This window comes from Macaca fascicularis, chromosome X (genome assembly GCF_037993035.2).
Source record: "Macaca fascicularis isolate 582-1 chromosome X, T2T-MFA8v1.1".
Lineage (NCBI taxonomy): Eukaryota > Metazoa > Chordata > Mammalia > Primates > Cercopithecidae > Macaca > Macaca fascicularis.
This window is the reverse complement of record NC_088395.1, coordinates 78,299,685-78,314,906: the sequence shown is the minus strand read 5'-3', so window position 1 is coordinate 78,314,906 and position 15,222 is coordinate 78,299,685. Positions and strand designations below refer to the sequence as shown.

At 44.7% G+C, this 15,222-nt stretch overlaps 1 protein-coding gene across 1 annotated transcript in view; it reads right to left on the bottom strand.

Moving 5' to 3' along the window:
- GCNA (germ cell nuclear acidic peptidase) overlaps nucleotides 1-14,190 on the bottom strand; it is a 36,872-nt gene extending 22,682 nt beyond the window's left edge. The window contains exons 1-5 of the mRNA XM_005593921.5: nucleotides 14,025-14,190; nucleotides 3,144-3,190; nucleotides 2,735-2,768; nucleotides 617-663; nucleotides 210-243 (exon numbers count right to left, since the gene is read on the bottom strand). Of these exons, the coding sequence (XP_005593978.3) occupies nucleotides 210-243; nucleotides 617-663; nucleotides 2,735-2,768; nucleotides 3,144-3,190; nucleotides 14,025-14,083 (221 nt within the window). The 5' untranslated portion in view covers nucleotides 14,084-14,190. The remainder of the gene's footprint in view (nucleotides 1-209; nucleotides 244-616; nucleotides 664-2,734; nucleotides 2,769-3,143; nucleotides 3,191-14,024) is intronic.
- Between the last annotated feature and the right edge of the window lie 1,032 nt (nucleotides 14,191-15,222).

The following is a 15,222-nucleotide window of genomic DNA, read 5'->3' as shown; positions in this document are numbered from 1 at the left end:
CCAGTTAGATAATGGGTCAGGGATAAGGAATCTAATGTTTTGAACCTGGTTGTGATGTCAAACAGCCATCATGATCCTGCTGAGAACCACAGAGTGTCCACAGAGGAAATGTGAAGTTCACTCTTAAATTTCCTTAGACAAAGAATGGGGATTTTCCCCCCTTAATTAAAAAAAAAAAAAAATCAAGTTTCATTAATTCTCCTACTCACCTCGCCTGTCTCTTCAGAGCTCTTCTGGTCACAGCTAAATCAGAGAAAGAGGGCATTAGAAAACATCTGAAGCATGATACAATCTGGTTTCCTACATCTTGAACTCCCTAAAACCAAAGTCTATAAATTAGAGCTGCTTAAAATGTACATCTCCCATGAAAGATAGAAAGGAAAGAAAAGTAAGGAAACCCAGAGCCAAAAAAAAAAAGAGGAAGGGAAGTAAGTTGGAAAAGAAGCAGAGAACCTCCTCCACTCCTGACGGTAAGGAAATTTCATTTCACCAACCTAAAGAAAGCCCTAGAGGTGATGAACTTAGAACCAACTTAGGCCAGACATCCCAAATCACAGCTTAGTCATCTCTACAAAGACACTTCAAAATGTTCCTGCTTTGAGTGGACTCTACTTACAAGACCCATTGGTGTCACCACTCCTTGACCGGACATTAAGGATGCAACTGCAAAAATACAAGAGGTACTTTATAAAAGGAGGGCTGCCGGCACCGTAAGCAACCAAATATCAAAAATCCCAAATAAGTGAAGAAAACCACCAGTCAGAATTCCTGAAATGCAAAAAGGTTTTAAGGGCTTTAAGCCCTTAGGAAACTAGGATCACAATAGCACAAGTGAACAAAAATTGGAAGCAATGAGCTGCTCAGTCTTTACTGCTGAATCAAAGACAGGGGAAGGCCGGGCGCGGTGGCTCAAGCCTGTAATCCCAGCACTTTGGGAGGCCGAGACGGGCGGATCACGAGGTCAGGAGATCAAGACCATCCTGGATAACACGGTGAAACCCCGTCTCTACTAAAAAATACAAAAAAACTAGCCGGGCGAGGTGGCGGGCGCCTGTAGTCCCAGCTACTCGGGAGGCTGAGGCAGGAGAATGGCGTGAACCCGGGAGGCGGAGCTTGCAGTGAGCTGAGATCCGGCCACTGTACTCCAGCCTGGGCAACGGAGCGAGACTCTGTCTCAAAAAAAAAAAAAAAAAAAAAAAAGACAGGGTAAGAATGCTAGCTGGGTATCATTAGCTATCAGTGAAAAGCCTGTTTTCTGCCAAGTAATTTATTTCTATTTGAAAGTATGAAAGTGACGCCAGGCATGGAGGCTCACGCCTGTAATCCCACCAACTTGGGAGGCTGAGCGGGGAGGATGGCTTGAGCCCAAAATTGAAGGGTGCAGTGAACTGTGATGGTGCCACTACACTGCAGTATGGGCGACACAGCAAGAACCCGTCTCGTAAAAAAATAATAAAATTAAAAGTAAAGACTTGAAAGTGAGTCTTGAGAAAGGGGCCTTGGTGGAAACGACTTGAGGATGAAGAGATTGCAGTCAAAAATTCAAAGGGCAAAAGGGCAAGGAGGTCCCCTTTCCGGGTTTACTTCTTGGAGACAGCCTACTGTTTGGGATTGCTATCTAGGTAAATGGATAAGTACTGAACTCCGTTTCATGGGGAGCCAGTGAACGGACGGTTTCTAAGCTGCCACTGCTCCCTGCAGTGAGCCACGATGCTGGGGCCTCTTGCTTCTCCGCCTCATCTGCCAGGGGCCCCAGCACTCACTCTCCACCGCTCCGTGGCAGGCTCCTTTGCCTCCTGCCATCGCTTACCAGACAGCCATGCGGCACTGCCTGAGGTGAAGCCAAGCACTTCCTGCTCGGAACCCTTCAGCTCACCAGACAGCAGCCCGCTGGACATCCACTGTCAGCCAGATCCAAACTCCAGCCCAGAGGAGTCACACCGCAGTGACCCCACTGCCACTCCTCCGATGTGGCGCCTGGCTACATCATAGGTCATCTTGTTACTAGTTATGGTGACACACAGTCCACAGAGGATATCAAAATGCTAAAGGAGGGGGATCTAATAGCTATAAGGAAGTCCAGATTCTACATATTAAAAGTTAGACTTAGGCCAGCTGTGGTGGCTCACGCCTGTAATCCCAGCACTTTGGGAGGCCGATGTGGGTGGATCACTTGAAGTCAGGAGTTCAAGACCGGCCTAACCAACATGGTGAAACCCCGTCTCTACTAAAAATACAAAAATTAGCTGGGCATGGTAGTATAATCCCAGCTACTATAATCCCAGCTACTCTGGAGGCTGAGGCAGAAGAATCACTTGAACCTGAGAGGTGGAGGTTGCAGTGAGCTGAGATCGTGCCACTGCATTCCAGCCTGGGCAACAGAGCAAGACTCGGTCTCAAAAAAAAATAAAAATAAAAACTAAAGTAAACTAAAAATAAAACGAAAACGGAGTAAACACTGATTAGACAAGTAGAGCCTGGATGTTAAGGCATAGTTCACAGAGATACCTCAAAGAAGAAACTGACCAGTTAGATAATGGATCAGGGATAAGGAATCTAATGTTTTGAACCTGGTTGTGATGTCAAACAGCCATCATGATCCTGCTGAGAACCACAGAGTGTCCACAGAGGAAATGTGAAGTTCACTCTTAAATTTCCTTAGACAGAGAATGGGGATTTTTCCCCCTTAATTAAAAAAAAAAAAAAGTCAGGTTTCATTAATTCTCCTACTCACCTGACCTGTCTCCTTGGAACTGTTCTGGCCACAGCTAAATCAGAGAAAGAGGGCATTAGAAAACATCCGAAGCATGATAAAATCTGGTTTCCTACATCTTGAACTCCCTAAAACCAAAGTCTATAAATTAGAGCTGCTTAAAATTTACATCTCCCATGAAAGATAGAAAGGAAAGAAAAGTAAGGAAACCCAGAGCCAAAAAAAAAAATAGAGGAAAGGAAGTAAGTTGGAAAAAAGGCGGAGAACCTCCTCCACTCCTGACGGTAAGGAAATTTCATTTCACCAACCTAAAGAGAGCCCTAGAGGTGATGAACTTAGAACCAACTTAGGCCAGACATCCCAAATCACAGTTGAGTCATCTCTACAAAGACACTTCAAAATGTTCCTGCTTTGAGTGGACTCTACTTACAAGACCCATTGGTGTCATCACTGCTTGACTGAACATTAAGGATGTAACTGCAAAAATACAAGAGATACTTTATAAAAGGAGGGCTACCGACAGCATAAGCAACCAAATATCAAAAATCCCAAATAAGTGAATGAAACAACCAATCAGAATTCCTGAAATGCAAAAAGGTTTTAAGGGTTTTAACCCCTTAGGAAACTAGGATCACAATAGCACAAGTGAACAAAAATTGGAAGCAATGAGCTGCTCAGTCTTTACTGCTGAATCAAAAACAGGGGAAGAATGTTAGCTGAGTATTATTAGCTATCAGTGAAAAGCCTGTTTTCTGCCAAGTAATTTATCTCCCTTTAAAGGTATGAAAGCGACACCAGGCATAAAGGCTCACACCTGTAATCCCACCAACTTGGGAGGCTGAGGGGGGAGGATCACTAGAGTCCAGGAATTCAGGGTTGCAGTGAGCTATGATGGTGCCACTGCACTACAATGTGGGCAACACAGCATGACCCTGTCTCTAAAAAAAATAATAATAATAAAATAAAGACATGAAAGTGAGTCTTGAGAAAGGGGCCTTGGTGGAAACGACTTGAGGAAGAGGAGATTGCAGTCAAAAATTCAAAGGGCAAAAGGGCAAGGAGGTCCCCTTTCCGGGTTTACTTCTTGGAGACAGCCTACTGTTTGGGATTGCTATCTAGGTAAATGGATAAGTACTGAACTCCGTTTCATGGGGAGCCAGTGAACGGACGGTTTCTAAGCTGCCACTGCTCCCTGCAGTGAGCCACGATGCTGGGGCCTCTTGCTTCTCCGCCTCATCTGCCAGGGGCCCCAGCACTCACTCTCCACCGCTCCGTGGCAGGCTCCTTTGCCTCCTGCCATCGCTTACCAGACAGCCATGCAGCACTGCCTGAGGTGAAGCCAAGCACTTTCTGCTCGGAACCCTTCAGCTCACCAGACAGCAGCCCGCTGGACATCCACTGTCAGCCAGATCCAAACTCCAGCCCAGAGGAGTCACACCGCAGTGACCCCACTGCCACTCCTCCGATGTGGCGCCTGGCTACATCATAGGTCATCTTGTTACTAGTTATGGTGACACACAGTCCACAGAGGATATCAAAATGCTAAAGGAGGGGGATCTAATAGCTATAAGGAAGTCCAGATTCTACATATTAAAAGTTAGACTTCGGCCAGGTGCGGTGTCTCACGCTTGTAATCCCAGCACTTTGGGAGGCTGAGGCGGGTGATCACCTGAGGTCAGGAGTTTGAGACCAGCTGGGCCAAGGTAGTGAAATCCTGTCTCTACTAAAAAATACAAAATTTAGCTGGGTGTGGTAGCACATGCCTGCAATCCAAGTTCTTGGGAGGCTGAGGCAGGAGAATCACTTGAACCCTGGAGGCAGAGGTTGCAGTGAGCCAAGATTGCACCACTGCACTCTAGCCTGGGCGACAGAGTGAGACTCCGTCTCAAAAAAAAAAAAAAAAAAAAAAAAACAAGGAAATATATGCAGGCCAGGTACGCTGTAGTCCCAGTTATGCATGGGGTAGGAGAAGATTGTATGAGCCCAGGAGTTGGAGGCCTCAGTGCACCATGATCACACCTGTGAATAGCCACTGCACTCTGGCCTGGGAAATACAGCGAGACCCCCACCACACCTCATTAAAAAAAAGAATATATGCATTGAAGGAACAAGAACCAGAACTCTATCATGAAAGGGCTAAGAAATAACATTGGAAGGCTTTAAAGATACATTAAAAAAAAAAAAAAAACACACCTCAAAAACTGTAGAAGAGCTGGGAGCAGTGGCTCACGCCTATAATCCCAACACTTTGGGAGGTCGAGGCCGGAGGATCACTTGGAAGCAGGAGTTCAAGACTAGCGTGGGCACCATAGCGAGACTCTGCCTTTACAAAAAATATTTTTAAATTAGCTGGATGTGGGATCCTCCCAGCTACTCAGGAGGATCCCTTGAGCCCAGGAGCTCGAGGCTGCAGTGAGCTATGATGGTATCACTGCACTTCCATCTGGCTGACAAAGAAAAAAAAAAACTTTAAAAAAACAACTTATAAAAGGTAAAAAGAAGATCTATTTTATTTTATTTTATTTTATTTATGAGGCAGAGTCTCGCTCTGTCACCCAGGCTGCAGTGCAGTGGTGCAATCTCGGCTCACTGCAACCTCCACCTCCTGAATTCAAGTGATTCTCCTGCCTCAGCCTGTGGAGTAGCTGGGATTACATGCGTGTGCCACCACAGCCGGCTCATTTTTGTATTTTTAGTAGAGATGGGGTTTTACCATGTTGGCCAGGCTGGTCTTGAACTCCTGACCTCAGGTGATCTGCCCGCCTTGGCCTCCCAAAGTGCTAGGATTACAGGTGTGAGCCACTGCACCTGGCCAGATCCCTCCTTTAAAAGGCCATAAATCATAAAGATTATGTATGCTTTTATATGACTACAGAAAAATCTTTAGAAGAAACACTGCCAAATTATTCAAAAATATTACCTCAGAAGAATGGGAGGATGCATGCATGTGAAGGCAGACTTTCAATTTTTACTTTATATGCTTCTGTACTGTTCATTTCCACCACAGACCTATATTCCCTTAGTAATTTTTACAACTCAATAAATATGTTATAATATGATGAGGATATCTGTGGTTCATTCATTCACTAATTCGACATTTATCAAGCATCTACTATATACTTGGTACTGGGGCTACGAAAAAGAAAAAAAAGAATGACTTTCAGGGATCTCACAGTCTAGTAGCAAAGACAAAAAAACAAATAGACAATATTCATGAGCCTTATTCTAGAACAACAGAAATCAGAAACTGCATTTTTGGCTGGATGCAGTGGCTCACACCTGTAATCCCAGTGATTTAGGATGCCAAGGTGGGTGGATCCCTTGAACCCAGGAACTCTAGACCAGCCTGGCCAACATGGCGAAACCCCATCTCTACTAAAAAGACAAAAATTTTAATAGCCAGGCGTGGTGGCATACACCTGTAATCCCAGCTACTGGGGAGGCTGAGGAACAAGAATCACTTGAACCCAGGAGGCAGAGGTTGCAGTGAGTTTGCAGTGAGCCGAGATTGTGCCACTGCACTCCAGCCTGGGCGACAGAGCAAGACTGTTTAAAAAAAAAAAAAAAAAAATCCAACAAACTGCATTTTTAACAAGCACCCCCACTTTCAGGAACACCAGTTAAGTGTGACAGCCTTCTTTTCCTTGAAATCAGGAATTGAAAATATCAATAGAATGCTAATTAGGTAACTTTGGCATTGTCAAGAAATTTAAAACATAGCCAACCCACTAGGTGACCCACTTGCTTTTCTGATTATTTTAAATTCAGCCTAACAGGATAATTTTTAAAACACAATATTTCTGCATATCATCAAGGCTATCTTGTAATAGTATTGACAAAACAAAGAATCTTGCTTGGGCTAAAAAAGACTAGTCAGTGGGCATCAGAGAGTACTAATTAGGCTTATCAATGAAAATCAGATCCCCACCTCTTGCATTATGCATTTCGGTACAACTTCTGCCTTTGAAGTGCCAATCCCTCCTTCCCCACCCCCTTCACCGTGTTAATGACCTTGTCTCATAAGACACTAGGATAATAGGAGTTCAAGACCAGCCTGGCCAACATGGTGAAACCCCATCTCTACTAAAAATACAAAAATTGGCCGGGCGCGGTGGCTCAAGCCTGTAATCCCAGCACTTTGGGAGGCCGAGACGGGTGGATCACGAGGTCAGGAGATCGAGACCATCCTGGCTAACACGGTGAAACTCCGTCTCTACTAAAAAAAAAAAATACAAAAAACTAGCTGGGCGATGTGGCGGACGCCTGTAGTCCCAGCTACTCAGGAGGCTGAGGCAGGAGAATGGCATGAACCCGGGAGGCGGAGCTTGCAGTGAGCTGAGATCTGGCCACTGCACTCCAGCCTGGGCGACAGAGCGAGACTCCGTCTCAAAAAAAAAAAAAAAATACAAAAATTAGCCAGGTGTGGTGGCAGGGGCCTGTAATCCCAGCTACTTGGGAGGCTGAGGCAGGAGAATCGCTTGAACCCAGGAGGCGGAGGTTGCAGTGAGCCAAGATCAGTAGGCGACAAGAGCGAAACTCCGTCTCAGGAAAAAAAAAAAAAAAATACAGCCCTACCCATCTCAGTCAATGGCACCACCATCTACCCAGTAATGCCAATAACTTAGGAGTCATCCTTGATTTCTTTCTTTCCCTTACCTCCCATATCCAATCCATTTGCAAGACCTGTTGGCTCCACTTCTCTAATATATTTCCTCTAATCTAAGATATTATTATATATACCTCCTCCATGAAAGAAAAAAAACACTGCCAAACTACAACCTGCCATCATATGTATGATACATGCCAATTTCAGAAATGCGAAAATGTGAAAAGACATCTCCGAATTTATGAACTACAATATATTACATATTCATCCAAATCTCTCCAACTCCACTAGTAGTACCCTACTCTAAGCCACCATCACTTCTAGACTTTTATAATACCAAGTTCTTGGGCCTCAGTTAAAAAAAAAACAACATTTATTTCATAGGGCTATTGTGGAAAGTAAACAAGATCCTGTCTACCCTCCTCTATACTTCATGCACTTCTGCCCCATCGCAGCGTTTATCACACTTTACTACCTGTTTACATGTTTCTAACCCCCACCCCAGACACTAAGCTATGCAAGGACTTGGGAGTGTATTTGTTTCACATTGTTCCATACAAAGTCAGGATTCAGTAAGTATTTTTTAAATGAATGAATGTATGAATGAATCTCAAAGAGTGATTCCAAAGACCCCTTCTATTATTTTCCATCCCCTAAAAAAACCTCAAGTTGTGAAAGAATTCCGCCTACTAGATCTCACTAAGTAATAATTTTCTGTGTGTAAACATGTAATTACACATATATGCCCATCTATGTGAAGGTTCGAGGTAAAGAGTCAGCCCAAAATAAAAAACAAAAAAGCTAACAATCTTATCTTCATTAACGAAAATACAATGCCCACATCAAGGGAAGTAGCAGTCCCAATTTGGAGCTAAGATGGGTTAGAGACTGGCAGCTTGGTGTCTGGCCTCAAGGGCTATCTCCAACCGGAAGCTCAAGATCTGCTTTTTGGACCTGTAGCTTCAGAAACTCAGATTTATCAATTCATCAAATGCTAAAGGCATGACTCCTGTCAACCAAATTCACAAGGGGCTAATAAAACACATAACCCATTTACCTCTCAGGACAACTGAGACTAACAATCCACCCTGGGTACTCCCTATTTGAAGGCAAGTGACTGAGGGTCATGGAGCTGCAATTTGACCTTTTGCTTTTTTTCTTTTTTTTGAGACAGGGTTTTGCTCCAGTCGCCCAGGCTGAAGTGCAACGGCGCGATCTCAACTCACTGCAACCTCCACCTGCCGGGCTCAAGCAATTCTCCCGCCTTAGCCCCCCAAGTAGCTTACAGGTGTATGCTATTGTGCCTGGCTAATTTTTTTTTTTTTTTTTTTTTTTGGAGAGACAGGGTTTCACCATGTTGGCCAGGCTGGTCTCAAACTCCTGGACTCAAGCCATCCGCCCACCTTAGCCTCCCAAAGTGCCAGGATTACAGGTATGAGCCACTGGGCTTGGCCACCTTTTGCATTTTTGATCACACACATAATTTTTTTTTTTAGATGGAGTCTCACTCTGTCGCCCAGGCTGGAGTGCAGTGGTACGATCTCGGCTCACTGTAAGCTCTGCCTCCCAGGTTCACGACATTCTCCCACCTCAGCTTCCCAAGGTAGCACCTGCCACCACACCCAGCTAAATTTGTTTTTGTATTTTTAGTAGAGATGGGGTTTCACCATGTTAGCCAGGATGGTCTCGATCTCCTGACCTCATGATCCACCCGCCTCAGCCTCCCAAAGTGCTGGGATTACAGGCTTGAGACACCACGCTCGGCTGTTAATTTAGTTTTTAAATTAAATGCTACGAGGCTGGGTACAGCAGTCACGCCTATAATCCCCGCACTTTGGGAGGCTAAAGCAGGCAAATCGCTTGAGTGCAGGAGTTCTAGACTAGCCTGGGCAACTTGGCGGCAAAACCACATCTCTACAATAAAATACAAAAATTAGCTGGGCATGGTGGTGCATCTGTAGTCCCAGCTACTCTGAAGGCTGAGGTGGGAGGATCACTTGAGACCAGAAGGCAGAGGTTGCAGTGAGTCATGATCATGCCACTGCACTTCAGCCTGGGTGACAGAGTAATACCGTCTCAAACAAACAACAAAAAAATTAAATACTACGAAAAGCACCTTTGGGCATTTAATTGGCTTCATAAACTGGATTTTCCTATGCTTGGTTGCCAAAAATCAAATTACTCAATCAAAAGTATGTCCAGCTACGCACAGTGGCTCACACCTGTCATCCCAGCACTTTGGGAGGCCAAGGCAGGTGGATCACTTGAGGCCAGGAGTTCGAGACCAGCCTGGCCAACATGGTGAAACCCCATCTCTACCAAAAATACAAAAAAAAAAAAAAAAAAAGAGCCAGGCATAGTGGCACATGCCTATAATCCCAGCATTTTGGGAGGCCAAGGCAGATGGATCACTTGAGGCCAATAGTTCAAGACCAGCCTGGCCAACATGGAGAAATCCCATCTCTACTAAAAATACAAAAAAAAAAAAAAATTAGGCGGGCGTGGTGGCATGCGCCTGTAATCCCAGCTACTCAGGAGGCTCAGGCACGAAAATTGCTTGAACCCAGGAGGCAGAGGCTGCAGTGAGCTGAGATCGCGTGACTGCACTCCAGCCTTGACAACAGAGCAAGACTCTGTCTCAAAAAAAAAAAAAAAAAAAATCTAAAAGTATGTCCAATTTTATAGCTCTTGGTACATCTGCTTAATCATTTCTAAAGGGTTGTCAGTTTGTGATGTCAGCAGCATTACTATAATAAGATTAAATATTTTAAATTTGCTAATAAATGATTTTTAAATTAGCATTCCTTTTTATTGTTAAGACGTATATTTTCCAATGTTGGCTTCATTCTTTTGCTAATCCCCTCCACCCCTCCCCGTTTTTTTAAACAAAAAATAGAGATGAGGTCTTGCTATGTTGCCCAGGCTGGTTTCAAACTTGTAAGCTCCAGCATTCCTCCTGCCTCAGCCTCCCAAAATGCTAGGATTACAGGCGTGAGCCACCCCACCCCCTACCCCCATTTTTAATAACTATGGCAAAATAATGTTTACCAGGTCGTTTTTTTTCTAACTAATAAAGAACTCTGAAAACAGCAGTGAGTGACACTCTCTTTTTCTTCCCAGAGACAATGTATATTATTTATCCTTTTAGAAAGTTAAGTGTAAGCACACATCATAACAAGTACACACACCATTTTCTCTTTTTTTTTTTTTACAAATAATATGCTATATGCATTGTACTGCAACTTGCATTTTTCACTTTATATTTCTTCATAGTCTTTTCATTATCAGTACACATAGCTCTCACCACATTTTTGCAATGAACCATAATTTATTCAACTAGACCCTTAGGATATTTCAGCTCTTTTCAAATTTGTGCTATTACAAACAGTGCTGCAATGAATGTTCTTGTACATATTTCTCTATGTCCTGGTAATTAAATCATATATCCTTCTTCTTTTTTTTTTTGAGACGGAGTCTCACTCTGTCGCCCAGGCTGGAGTGCAGTGGCCGGATCTCAGCTCACTGCAAGCTCCGCCTCCCGGGTTCCCGCCATTCTCCTGCCTCAGCCTCCCGAGTAGCTGGGACTACAGGCGCCCACCACCGCGCCCGGCTAGTTTTTTTTGTATTTTTTAGTAGAGACGGGGTTTCACTGTGTTAGCCAGGATGGTCTCGGATCTCCTGACCTCGTGATCCGCCCGTCTTGGCCTCCCAAAGTGCCGGGATTACAGGCTTGAGCCACCGCGCCCGGCCCATATATCCTTCTTTCACAAAAGCGAACAAAGACCAAAATAACCTGTAAATGTCTATATATGATTACATGAACATGGAGAAAAGTATAGAAGGCTAGCTACATAAATATTTAGCATGGGTTACAGGGAGAAAGGCCATGGGAGAAGGGGGGGGAAAAAGTCAAGAAAAAATAGGACTGAATTACAATTACTGAATTACACGTATGATATAATCACATTTATGCACTCATGTATATGGGAGTACAAGTATCAAGAAATTAAATAAAATTATTTTAAAAGAAAAAGTCTCAGTAGTGGAACTGCTATTTCAAAGGACATGGGCATTTAAAATGTGATACTGCCAGACAGCCCTCCAGAAACGTTATACCAAATATATATTCCCACAAAGAGTGTAGGAGATTTTCTGTTTTCCTATAAATTGACAACACTGGGTATCATCAAACTTTTTGCAAATTTATAAAAAATAGTATCTTATTTTAAAAGTTATCATTTCTTTACTTTTCCAAATGGGAGAAAAAAATAAATAATAAGATGTATCATTCCTTTCATGAGAAGCAATATAATTAAAAGTTATCACTTATTTAATGAGAAGCAATATAATTAAAAGCTGATTTTTTTTTTTTTTTTTTTTTTTTTTTTGGAGAGAGGGTCTCACTTGGGTTGCGGAGGCTGGAGTGCAGTGGCGCAATGTCGGCTCACTGTTGCCTCGACTTCCCGGGCTCAGGTGATTCTCCCACCTGAGCCTCCTGAGTAGCTGGGACTACAGGTGCGGCCGCCATGCCCAGCTAATTTTTTTTATTTTTTGTAGAGGCGGAGTTTCACCATCTTGCCCAGGCTGGTCTCAGGACTCAAGTGATCTGCCCGCCTCTGCCTCCCAAAGTGTGCCCGGCCAAAGCTGAAAATTTTAATGTCTGAGGTCCGTTTCTGTTTTTTTTTTTTTCCTAGACAGCTACCTTCTAATATTCTTTGTCATGTTCCATGCGTTTGTTCACCTTTTTCTAAATTACTGATTTATAGAAAGCTTTTTGTTAAGGAAAATAGCCCTTTATATACGTAATACAAATATTTTTTCCAGTTTATTTACCATATATTTTGTTTGATATGAAACTTAGACCTTTCTACTCCAAAACTATTGGAAACAAAATCCATCTATTGTTTTCTAACATTTTAATGGTTTCATTTTTTATTTTAAAATATTTGATCCGGCCGGGCGCGGTGGCTCAAGCCTGTAATCCCAGCACTTTGGGAGGCCGAGGCGGGCGGATCACAAGGTCAGGAGATCGAGACCACAGTGAAACCCCGTCTCTACTAAAAATACAAAAAATTAGCCGGGCGCGGTGGCGGGCGCCTGTGGTCCCAGCTACTCAGGAGGCTGAGGCAGGAGAATGGCGGGAACCCGGGAGGCGGAGCTTGCAGTGAGCCGAGATCGCGCCACTGCACTCCAGCCTGGGCAACAGCGTGAGACTCCGTCTCAAAAAAAAATATATATATATATTTGATCCATGGCCGGGCGCGGTGGCTCAAGCCTGTAATCCCAGCACTTTGGGAGGCCGAGACGGGCGGATCACAAGGTCAGGAGATCGAGACCACAGTGAAACCCCGTCTCTACTAAAAATACAAAAAATTAGCCGGGCGCGGTGGCGGGCGCCTGTGGTCCCAGCTACTCAGGAGGCTGAGGCAGGAGAATGGCGGGAACCCGGGAGGCGGAGCTTGCAGTGAGCCGAGATCGCGCCACTGCACTCCAGCCTGGGCAACAGCGTGAGACTCCGTCTCAAAAAAATATATATATATATATTTGATCCATGGCCGGGCGCGGTGGCTCAAGCCTGTAATCCCAGCACTTTGGGAGGCCGAGACGGGCGGATCACAAGGTCAGGAGATCGAGACCATCCTGGCTAACACGGTGAAACCCCGTCTCTACTAAAAAAATACAAAAAACTAGCCGGGCGAGGTGGCGGGCGCCTGTAGTCCCAGCTACTCGGGAGGCTGAGGCAGGAGAATGGCGGGAACCCGGGAGGCGGAGCTTGCAGTGAGCTGAGATCCGGCCACAGCACTCCAGCCTGGGCGACAGAGCGAGACTCCGTCTCAAAAAAAAATAAAATAAAATAAAATAAAAATAAAATATTTGATCCATTTGTAATTTATTTTGGCATAAGGAATAATAAAGAAAAAACCCAAGTCTCATTTTTTTCCAGATGGTTAGCCAGTTATCCTCAAATGGTTTGTTGACTAATCCATATTTTTCCCCATTGATTTGAAATGTCGTTTTTCTTGTTTAGTAAATTTTCTTATGTACTTAGGTCTATTTCCAGACTTTCTGTTGGTTTGTACCTTCCCCCATATCATACCCTTAAATGCGGATCTGTGAGGGAAGAAAACAGGGTAGTGTTCCAAAAGAGAAAAAACTTAGAGACAGGCAGCTATCTTAAAAATAGCTCCTGATCACATCACTGCACTCCAACCTGGGCAACAGAGCAAACCCTGTCTCTCACACACACAAAAAAATACCTCATGTTGGAAGCTCTCTGAACCTTTATTGGTTCAGGGTGCATCTCCATAAAAAAATTTAAAACAAAAACACCCTGTGTTATCATGGAGAAGAAAAATACTTGTGTACCTCTAGAGGGCAGCACTATCGATACTGGCGTGGAACAACAGGTTTTAATTGCATCAGAATGAAGAACTTTCTAGAAACCACATATATTCAAAGATGCACTGTTGCCTCAAGTGTCATCATTTCCTGGCCACTAACAGAGAAATTATATAGCGGATTCATAAATTTCATAGGAGGCTGGACTCCTAGTTTGTAAAATCCTTCTTTACAATTCTCATTTTATGACAAACCAAGTTATACGCTCTACAGATACTAAAGGAAATAAATATACTTCTCGAGAAAGCTGTTCTGCCAATACAGTTAAGACTAAACTAAAAGAAAACATAACTTTCCAAATCTCACCAATCCTCGTCCTCCTCTGGGTCTTGCAAACGGGGCAGCTCTTCTTTGTACCCATCCATGTCTGTAGTAAAGACAAAGATACACTTTCTTAAGAAAGCCAGAACTCGGCCGGACACAGTGGCTCACGTCTGTAATCCCAGCACTTTGGGAGGCCGAGGCGGGCAGATCACGAGGTCGGGAGATCCAGACCATCCTGGCTAAGACGGTGAAACCCTGTCTCTACTAAAAATACAAAAAAATTTAGCTGGGTGTGGTGGTGGGCGCCTGTAGTCCTAGCTACTCAAGAGGCCTCATGAGGCAGGAGAATGGCGCGAACCCGGGAGGCAGAGCTTGCAGTGAGCCAAGATTGTGCCACTGCACTCCAGCCTGGGCAACAGAGTTAGACTCCATCTCAAAAAAAAAAAAAAAAAAAAAAAAAAAAAGAAAGCCAGAACTCAAAACCAGAGACATCTCACATTCTGCATTTATCTTTGGGTATCTTCCCCCACCTTAAAGCCGAAACTTTGCTCTGCAAAATGAAAAGTATTTAAATTTGTTTTATTGCAAACTTTTCCCACTCAGGCCTCTACCACCCCAATCCCTTCCCACCCTCCACGCGCCCCCACTTCCCACTCCCTCCACTTCCACCTCAACTTGCCAGTCTGCCATGTACCAGGGCTCGACCACCCCCACATCCCACTGGCCCTCCACCTCCCTACACCTTCAGTCCCCTACTCCCACTCCAAGGAAGTCTCCCACCTACCGGTTGTCAACCTCTTCCCCCACCTCTACTCCCCACTGTCAATCTTACCCAGAATAGGCTACCACCGCCCCCTCATCACCTTCCTCCTTCTGCCCAACCTCCACTGCCCCCTTACCCCCCGCCACTCTGGCTTCTCACTGGTCTTACATGAATCCGGCCACCCGCTTCCCGCTCCCTATTCCTGCCTCCAGCCTCCAGTCAATCTTCCACCAAACAGGCCTTGCCCCTCCCCAGCGCCTTCCTCCTATCAGGTCTGGACCCTACCCCCACCATGTTCTCGCCTCAGTCTTCCACCAATCAGGCCTCAATCCAACCACCCTTCCCCCACATTCGCACCTCCAGCCACCTCCAGCCACGTTCAACTGCTTCCAACCGGTTTTCCAAGCAGGCTTCCACTCCCCCCACACCTCTATCCAACTTCTGCCCTACTCCACTCCTGTCTCCCACCACCACTCA